This window comes from Plasmodium fragile, assembly GCF_000956335.1.
Source record: "Plasmodium fragile strain nilgiri unplaced genomic scaffold supercont1.64, whole genome shotgun sequence".
Taxonomy (NCBI): Eukaryota; Apicomplexa; class Aconoidasida; order Haemosporida; family Plasmodiidae; genus Plasmodium; species Plasmodium fragile.
The window spans coordinates 48,027-57,737 of record NW_012192644.1 but is presented as its reverse complement, the minus strand read 5'-3'; the positions used below and the strand labels follow the sequence as shown (position 1 = coordinate 57,737).

Below are 9,711 nucleotides of genomic sequence, written 5' to 3'. Positions count from 1 at the left end.
TTATGCCTTCTGCCCTTATCCCACACTGTGAAAGCAATACCTCTGTTCTCTTCTAACTTTTGTAGCTTTTGTTGACCAGTTTATTGGTGGGGGGGCCGTGGCGGTGATAATGGCGGTCGTGGTGATTGTGATGGTTGTGATGGCTGTAGTGGTCACCATGGTGGCTGCTATGCTGGTGGAATTTGTCGCCCTGGCTTCCATACCCACTGTAGCCGCCCGCATAATGTTTGGACTCATTCTCCTCAAAGTGATGATTACGGTGTTTAATTTTCCTGCCAAAATATTTGTCATCCTTATCGCTGTCCATGTATCTTCCTCCTTTGTATTCGCTCTCCACATAGTCGTACCGATTTTTTTTATTTTTTTCTCCGTACCTTGCGTAGTTATTTTCTTCACGTTCCTCCCTTTCCCTTTTATAAGTTCCATTTGGGAATTCCTTCCTCTCTGCATCTTCCGCATGACTGCTGTTTCGGTTAAGAGAGCTGCGGTTACTGCTGCGATTGGTCATGTTAGTATTATGCCTCATATCATGGTTAGCACTTTTAAATTGTTCGTTTTCATGCCTCCTCAAATTTTCTTCCATCCTTTCATTCCTTTGTTCGTATTTGTTTGCTCGCTTATCATAACGATCCGGCTTTCCACTCAGGTCGTGCTTCTCGTATCGACTATGCTGCTTTTCAAATCTCCTATGGTCCTCGTAGTCGTGGGCATGCTTGGAATATATTTCATGTCTAGGGGAATTTCCGTTGTGCCCGGTGTAGGAGCCTTTGTCCCTGCGGTCGTACATATCTGAGTGGTGCTGCGGGTACAGGTCATCGAATTTTCCCGATCTGTCATGGTGCGTATCGCCATACCTATCGTTGTACTTGCCGCCGTACCTTCCACTGTACCTATCCCTGTACCTGTCGTAGTACTTATCAGTGTGCTTATCGCTGGGCCTATCGTTGTGCCTTCCGCCGTACCTGCCGCTGTGTCTGTGCTCATCTTCGTACCTATTGACCGAGGGGGAGTGCGAAATACAGTTGTCCCGACCGTTCACACTTCGCCTCTCTTCACTCTGATCATAACCACTCCTTACATAATGCCCCCTATCATCTCTATCATGCTTGTAGTCGTGTACCCTTGGTTTCTTGCTGTAACCCCTGGGGTCACCTTGGCCATGGTGGTCAACCCGTTCGTTTGCCTCTTCCTCAGCGGACGCATAGTTCTTGTTCGTAGCAGACGACTCGTTGTCGTCGTCCTCCTGGTCCTTGTGCATCCTCTTTGGTACAACCGATGCGTGCTCTTTCTTTTGGTCTCTTCTTGTCGTCTCTTCATCATAACGACTGGCCATTCTCATAGGACTATACGACGAATGCCTCTCCTTGTGTCGATGGAGTGTTTCATCCCGGGGATGCATCACCTGCTGTCCCCTCTTGCTACTCGATCGGCTATCACATTGTAACTCTTCGTCTAATTTACGCTTGCGATAGGCACCTTTCTCATGATGAGAACGATCATTATTTTCCGTTTGTCTTATTACCCCTTGTGGATGGCTCCTATTAGCTTCCTTATGGTATGATGTATCAGTTTCTACTTGCTCATTATTCAAATTTCTTTCTCGAGGATCTTGTCCCACTGGTGATGTTTGTACGCCATTGGGGTTCTCCTGGGTGTTCACTTCGTACTCCTCATCCTCATCGTCGTCATAAATTATTTTTTTGGAGCGGGCCTTACTACGATGAAGAAGCTTTTCTGTTTGCACTGGGATGCACCGCGTACCGGTGGGGTTATTTCTGTCCTTTGCATTTTCACTGTTTGGAGAGTGCCCGTTCTTAAGGCTGTTTCCTTCGTCTGAATCTTCATAATCCTCCTCCTCTTCTTCATATTCCTCTTCCTCTTCTGCTGCTTCTAACTTGTGTGTTGGAGTAGCGGTCTCCTCTTTGTTATCCTTTTCATATGAGCGCTCATCATTGTGCTCATCGGCTGTCTTCCTTCTTTTGGTTGGCATGCGTGTGTCAGATTCGGAGGGGGAAATTCCATCGACGCTATCCTTGTCCTTAGCTACATTTTTCTTTTTCTTCTTTACTCTGACCACGTTTCCCTTCACTGAATGAACGTTTGCGTGATGGTCACTGGCCACTTTATGCCCCCCATCCAGCATATCACCACAGGCTTTTTTCCTCTTACCATGAGTATCGCCCTCATCGTGTGTGTCCCCCTGGGGGTTATCATACGCCGCATCTTCCTCTTCCTCATCTTCATATTGTTCACATTGTTCAAAAGGGGGACATTTACTACCATCGTTGCTACCCTTGGCATTTTTCTTCACATTGGGGTTACTTTTTTTGTAGTCTCCATTTTGCTCCTCCTTTTCTTGTTCCCCTTGTGCCAACCCTAAACCTGCTGCTCGCACTGTTCCCTTTTTCTTCTTTCCCCCTTTTTCCTTCGAACTTCTTCCAACGGGAGCATCATCCATGTTGGCGTAGTTTCGTGGATCACCTTCATCCTGGTCCACATTCGCAACCGGTTCATTCGTCTCAGTGTCTTCATTCTTCTCGACCAGGAGAGTTTCTTCGTGCATATCATTTTGTTCATTTTTTAACACCATTTTTTTGTTTTTCTCATTTGTTTTTTTGTGTTTGCTACTTTTGTCATTTCGAGGTGTTTCTTTATTGGTCGAGCTTTTCTCCGCGAACATCCATTTGTTCGTTTTTTTGTTCACTTTGATTTGGCTGGCGGGGATATCTTCCTTCACATTTGTGTTGATCCATCCATTTGCTGAGTTCTCATCATCACGCGGTTGAGGAGGCACATACGATTCCAACCGTTCGCACACCTCATGCTTGCCGCTCCTATTATTGCTACCGTTGCGCAAGGGGGAAGCAGAAACCCCAGATCGATAATTACTTTGATGTACATTTTCATTTTGGTCCAATGAAGGGAACCCATTCAACGCATCGTGTCCATAGGTCTTCTTACCAAGTGGGGTGGACGACGCCTTGCCTTTCTTCAACCCCTTCTCTTCTTCTTTTATAGGGAATCCGATGGAGGGTGCCTCCTTTGGCGTTTTCAGCACAGTTTGTTTCTTTTTCGAAGGGTGGTTATTATCCAAGGGGGCTTTACCCAAAAGGATCGCTCCCTCAGCGTGGTTCGTTAAGTGCACAGGGTGGTGACCCCTTCCCGCCTCTTCTCCCGCAGCATCCCCTACATCTGTCTCTTCATCACCCCCGTTGGGGACAAAAATTTTATTTTTTTTCTTTTTTTCCTTTTTCTCCTTCTTTTTCATGTCAACATTGCTGTAGGGCGTGGGGATGGCTACGGTGTGCAGTTTTGCATTCGATTCACTTATCGTGTGAGGAGATAGTTGTCCTTCCGTAACATTACACTCGTCGTTCTTCCCATCATTCTTATCCTCCTCGAGAGGGATATATCTTTTAAACTTATATTTCAACTGAGGTATTTGTAGCTTTATGCTGTTGCTAAAAAGGCCAACTTCGTCAATTATTTTTTTATAATCATAATTAAGCACAGAAGTGGTAACCTTTTTGCTTTTATTCTTATCTGTATTTTTCTTTTCACTAAAATTAATGTTATGTGCATAATTGAAATATATGTTGTTCCTTGCAGCTTGTTTTTGTGCCTCCTTATTAGCATCCTCATGACTTCTTTTATACTTGGAGCTATTGTTACTGTGGTTGTTGGTGGTGGGGTTGTGGTGATTTGACACAATGTTCGTGGCAACACCGTTAACAGAGGTGGAATTATTTAAGTTACCGCTCATGTTACTTTCTTCAAAGGTGTAAAAGAAAATGCTGTTCTCATTTATTTCGTCTACGTTGTATGCTAGGGCTACTGCTTTGGAGTATATAATGACTCGATTGCTCAAGATATGCTTCTTCAAATTTTTGGCATTCAATATAGTAGTTTGTATTTGTCCTCCTTCAATGGACTCTTTGTGGAGTGGCGGTCCCACGTGAGATGACCTGGGCAATATGCTTCCCTTGGGGGTGGACTGACCTAGAAGGTTGTTTCTATTTCGTATGAGTTCCTTAATGATGCTTTTATTTTCGTTGTAGTCCATGTTGAACGTGATGTACTCGTTGTACTCGTCCTGTTTGTTCGACTTCTCAACCTTGTCCAGCTTCTCCGGCTTATCTTGCTTGTCCTGTTTATCCTGCTTTTCCTGCTTCTTTCTGTCCTTCTCCGCTCCCTTCTCGAGTACTCTCCTTCTACTCGAGATGCTCACTGGCTGCCCCCCCCTCACGATGCCTCCCACCTCGTTACTCCTCATCTTCGCATTTTTACCTTTACCTTCTGCGGGCCCCTTACTACCTTGCGCGGTGCCGCACTTGGCAGTTTTCCTACTGTTCGCATCCCCTCTGCTCAGGATGAGACAAGCCTTGTTGGAGTTTTTCTGCACACTCGCTTGGGAGTTCCTCTTCATGTGCTTACTCTCATACGGTGTGGTATTGATTCCCGTAGGGATGTGCGGAACAGTGTTATATCCCAAGCCTATATCAGCTTCACTGGGGTGGCTAAGGTTACTCTCCACCATCTCTTCACTACGGGGTATTTTCATCATCAGCTTATCCAACGAATATGCACTGGGTAGGCTACTAAAATAGTTGCTGCTAAGAAAGGAGTTATCACTGGGCGAGATGGAGCCCTTCATGTCACGACCCTCTTCTTCATATTCTTCTCCTTCATCCTCCTTACTTGCATTTTTTAAACAAGAATACTCGCCTTGCGTAACATGATCTCTTCTGCCCCTCCAGAGGTACTGTCCTATCTTCATATAATCATCCGATGTTAAATTGTTAATATCGCTTTTGATGGACGTATCAATTTTTTCACTTTCCAATTTGGCGTAATAATTACTTAAGAAGATGTCCCTCATGGAATTCTCCACCTGACTGCCTGTGGCATTCTTCATCAGGTAGTGATCACTGGTAATGTCTCCTAGACGCAGGTCAAAATAATCATCGGAATTTATTCTGTTATACGAACTGCTCTTTGGTATGCTCGTGTTGTTATTGTTAATGGGTAGAAGGCTGCGCTCACTTCTATCCACATGGAAGTATGGCCTTTTTTCAAGGTGACTCAAGGATTTGCTTTTTAATATTCGAGGCAAAAGGTTGTCACTGCTCCTGTGGTTTGTATATAACTGAGGGTAGGAATTGGTCAAGTGATCCATCTCATCACCGTATTGACTGACATCCTTTTCTTCTCCTTTGAAAATGGTGGACCTTGCCAAAAAGGAATTTCTCTTCACTCCACTTGGTAAAGTTTTTAAATCGTTCAAAGATTTTGAAGTGGGGTCCATCACACCAACTCGCGCGTTCATGTTGATACTGGAGAAACGATAATTCTGCAAGCCCTCCAACTCTTCCTCTTTTTTATCACCCTTACTACTGTAGCGAAGGTATTGGGACATCATTATGTTATCCTTCTCTCCATTAGGCGGCTGGTTGGTCACGCTCATCTCATTGTAATGGCTATCTCTTTTGTTATTCTTTGCCCGCTTGTAATGTAAGTGGTTAATTGAGGGAACCTCTTTCCCCTCGAAATTGCTTTCCATTTGTGCATCATCGTTGGGGTTGATAGTACTTCCCTTGCTTAGACCCCTCTCGGCGTTATTATGATGGTGGCCATCTTCATAATTGTCCTCCACAGCGTCGCTGTCTGCCGCCCTGCTTCCGTACGTTCCATACGGAACCCCAAGGTCCACGTTTCTGTTAATGACGGTCCCCTTGTATTTATCGCTTTGCAGTCTCTGCACCAGTATGTCGCACAGCTCGGCGTCATCGTTGGTGTACTCCCTGGGGTGATCATCACCATAGCGGTATTCGTATTGGTACGCGCGGCTCCTTTCACGACCGTTGTTCTTTGCGTAACCTTCCGCGTTGTCGTCGTCATGGTATCCCGGATAGCCCTCCACGGTGGTGTTCAATTCGTCCAGGCGGTTGACATAATGAGTGTTCCTCGCGTGGGGAGAAAAATATCTTCTCACGATCTTGCTTCTATATGCAGCAGGATGTGCCCCAGGGTAGGAGGATCTGCATTCACTTTTGATGAGTCCATAAGAATGGCTATAACTCTGGGAAGAATATTCTCCAGGGAAGGTACCTCCTTGGTAGTTATCCTCCCCTTTATGATGGAGACAATGCCTCGGTTTGGGCACTCGATCTGAGTAACGGTATTCGCTATTCTTTTTCATGAACTCCCTTTTGCGTTTCCTTATTTGGAGGACGCTGTCCGAAAGGTAGTTTCGTTCTCGAACATTGTCCACGTTCATCTCGGCGGTGGTAACTTTGTTGGTGCTGCCCCCCACGTCAAACGAGTTGCACCTTTTCGCCTTCATTTCGTCTGCGCACGCGACAGAGCAACACGACAAATGGTCATCGGGAAGGACAGCTGAATGGGACGTGGTGCCATCCCCTGCGTGCTGATTCTCCATGGAGGTGTCTGGACAGACCTCCTCATTGACTGTACTGTCCCTCACGTTTTCATGATAATCATATTTTGGTAATGAGTGAAACATCTTAAACATATTGGTGTTGTTTAAGTAGTAACTTAATTTTTCATTGTTGATCATATTCCAGAATTTGCTAGCACCTTGTAACAAGTCCATGGGGTTGCTTCCTCTTTGGGATGTGTCTTCCCGGGGGGAGGCTTCAATGGCGTTAACCGTTGCGCCGTTCGCTGCTGAGTGGTTCCCTTCAAGAGAGCCATTTTCCTTCCCCACAAGGAAACTATTGCTTCTTTGCAATTCACTTTTATAAGATTCCCCCGTTTTCGAATGAACTGGCGTATGTCTTCTATACGACCCGGACGTTGCGCGCGACAAGCTATTAAACAATTCTTCTTGTGTTTCCTGCGTTTCTTGCGTCTCGGCCCTTTTCCCATAGCTCATTATTATTTCACTATCATCGTTGCAGAGATTGTATTCTCCCTCGTTAGTTTTGAAAAGGGCAGAGTTCACATCTGCACTGTTCATTGGTACATGATAATTGCCCTTAATTATAGGGTTATAAAATTGGCTAGCCTCCACAGTGTCCATGAGTTCATGTTCGCTACTGAAGGGGACAGCGCTATCGTCCCTTTCATTCATCACATATTCGCTAAAGATGCTACTCTGGAATTTGTCCAAACTGCTTCCTACCACATGCTCTAAAAAAGAATCATCTCCCTTGGTTGCTTTTTTATTTGACTTACTCGGCATGGTGTCCTTTTTTTTGTTTTCTCCTTTTTTTATCAAATCACTATTGTTAATCATGGGATTGTTTATACCATGCCGATTTTTTTTACTTGATTTTGCTTTCCCTGAGTGGTTAATTTTTTCCTGAAATTGGAGAGCATTTCCTTTTGTAGGGTGATCCATCTTGTTAGCCTGTTCGTTCATTTGGTTCTTTTCATTTCGCTTCCCCTTTTTGTCCATTTGTGAACCTCCCACATGGGGGATGATTTGTTTCTCCTCCTCCATTTCTACCACCCCCTGTTGCGTTTTCTCCAAGTTATTATGCTCTAATTCTGCGTTAAGATTTTCTTCAACATATATTTCCTCCTCCATGTTGCAATTATTGTAGCTGTTCCAAAAGTTAAGATGGCAATACCACTCGTCCGGCAACAGGTTGATATTAATATGTGCATCGACCTTTCTCCACTTTTTACAACTTTCACACTGGACCCAATTAACTACATTGTTGGAGGCGCTGCCGCTTCCGTTCACTGTCTGACTGCCGCTGTTGTTTGGACATACTCCTCCGGTGGAGTTAAGTGCATCTTCCGCGATGACATTGTTCGGTTCAGTCAGGAAGGGGTAACTGGTTGGGTCATTCGAAGGAGGACTCCCAAAAGGTACATCGTCGTGTTCCTTCTTAGGTGAGTTACTTCTTCCTACATCAGGAGACATCCTTGGCATGGTCATATAATTTTGAGCGACGTCCGTGTGGTAGAGAGACCCATTGTGTTGAACGTGGCGGCCACTTTCTTCTGCTTCTTCTTCACCTTTGACGAAGCGGTGATTCGCTTTTTCCGAGTTATCATTCTGGAAGCTGCCTCCCTCGTTTAACACCTCACTGTTCCAGTTAACAGCGCACTGCGAGTCGCCGTCCAACTGGGGATTCACATGACCATTCGTCACTCGATCGTTTTTTTTTTTCTGGGTTTTTTTCCTCTCCCCGTTGCCGCTGCTTGGTCCCTGATCCGCGTCGCCATTTTTTATTTTCTTCTTCTTAGCACTTTTTTTATCTGTTGGCACTTTAACACTGTTCTCATTGGCATCGCTATCTTCCATTTTCTCCTTCACTTCGAAGGTGGAAATTCCCATCGGGGGTTCTTCCTTTTCCTTCTTTTTATTTTTTGCCTTCCCCAAGGGCTTCTTAATTTTATTTTTCAAATTTATGTTAACGATTGAGTGCATAAAGGAATAAAAGGGGATGCCGCTGCTGCTTGCATTTTTTTTTAAATTCTTAAATCTTTTCATGTTTCCCGCGGTGTTCATATCTGTGTCGCTCACGTGCATCCTGTGCAGGGGAAACTCGTGTTTGCGTCTTTGATTCTCATATATCTCTCCATCACTGTTGCTTCGTTTGTGGCGCGCTAGCAGGTCCTTCCGCTTATTCCTATTAGCATTCTTATAGGCGCTTTTATTAGTACCCTTATTTGTGCCTTTATTGGTATCCTTATTTTTCTTTTTCACATTTTTGGTGACTACGTTAGGGGCGTCGTTTTCTGGCTTGCCGTAGGGGATGTGCTGGTCGTCTTCCCCTTCAGCTTGCTTCAAATAACAGTCATTAACTTTAACGTGGTTGGGGAAGGAGGATACGCTCAATTTTGCGTTGTTGCCCCTTGGAATTCCACTTCCCTTGTCCCCTTGTTCCCGCTTGAGCGGCTTCTTCATTAACATCGAGCCTTCTTTGTCGCGTTTCCCTTTCGTGTTTATCCTGACTTGTGTGGTGTGCATGTCGAGGTGGCCGTCCACAGGTTTACGGTTACTTCCCACGTGTGTATATTTGCCTTCCGAGTTAGGACCATTCACATCCTCAGGGTTGACAAACGGGAACGCAACACTGTTACGCAGTTCCACCGAGGGAATTTTTTCCCCATGGATGAAAAAATCCTTGGCGGGGACGGAAGGCAAAAATTTGCCATCACTGTAGTGATTGCTGTTGCCTTGGTTACCACTACCATGGTTGACATTACTATGGGGGGATCCCTTGATCACAAATGCGTTGGCCTCATCAATCGCCTTAGTAACGTCGGCGTGGGAACTACTCGCGTGGAAGGATTCTGCCCCCACTGAATAATGTTCCTCGATATGATGAGCGCAAGCGCTGGGGTCGATGGCACTAGCCATGTTGCTGAGTCCATCGGTGTGAATAACATCGTCTGTGTGTAGACCCCTTTCCAGCTCAGTAGCAAAATGGCCAATATTGAAGTGCCCTGAAGGGAAATTTTTTCCCAAATCTGAATTATAAGTAGCTACTTCCTCTTCTACATCACAAGAATTATATCTCGCATCCGTATTCAAATTACAATACCATATTTTGGGCAAGTTATTCATGTCAATGTAGGCAGGAAGCTTCCTCCATTTTTCACACCGATCACATTGCACCCAGTTGTCTTGTTCAGGGGTACAAAGATCGGTGTTCTCCTTAGTATTATTAATCATTATTTCGTTAATATTTTAAAATTCTTTTTTTTTTTTTTTTTTTTTTTTTTTTTTTT

The 9,711-nt window shown here is 44.8% G+C and overlaps 1 protein-coding gene across 1 annotated transcript; it reads right to left on the bottom strand.

Moving 5' to 3' along the window:
* Nucleotides 1-52: 52 nt before the first annotated feature.
* AK88_04471 (uncharacterized protein) lies at nt 53-9,655 on the bottom strand (the record flags this gene model as incomplete). Its single annotated transcript, XM_012482081.1, has 1 exon — nt 53-9,655. The coding sequence occupies one exon, from the start codon at nt 9,653-9,655 to the stop codon at nt 53-55; it is 9,603 nt and encodes a 3,200-aa protein (XP_012337504.1).
* Between the last annotated feature and the right edge of the window lie 56 nt (nt 9,656-9,711).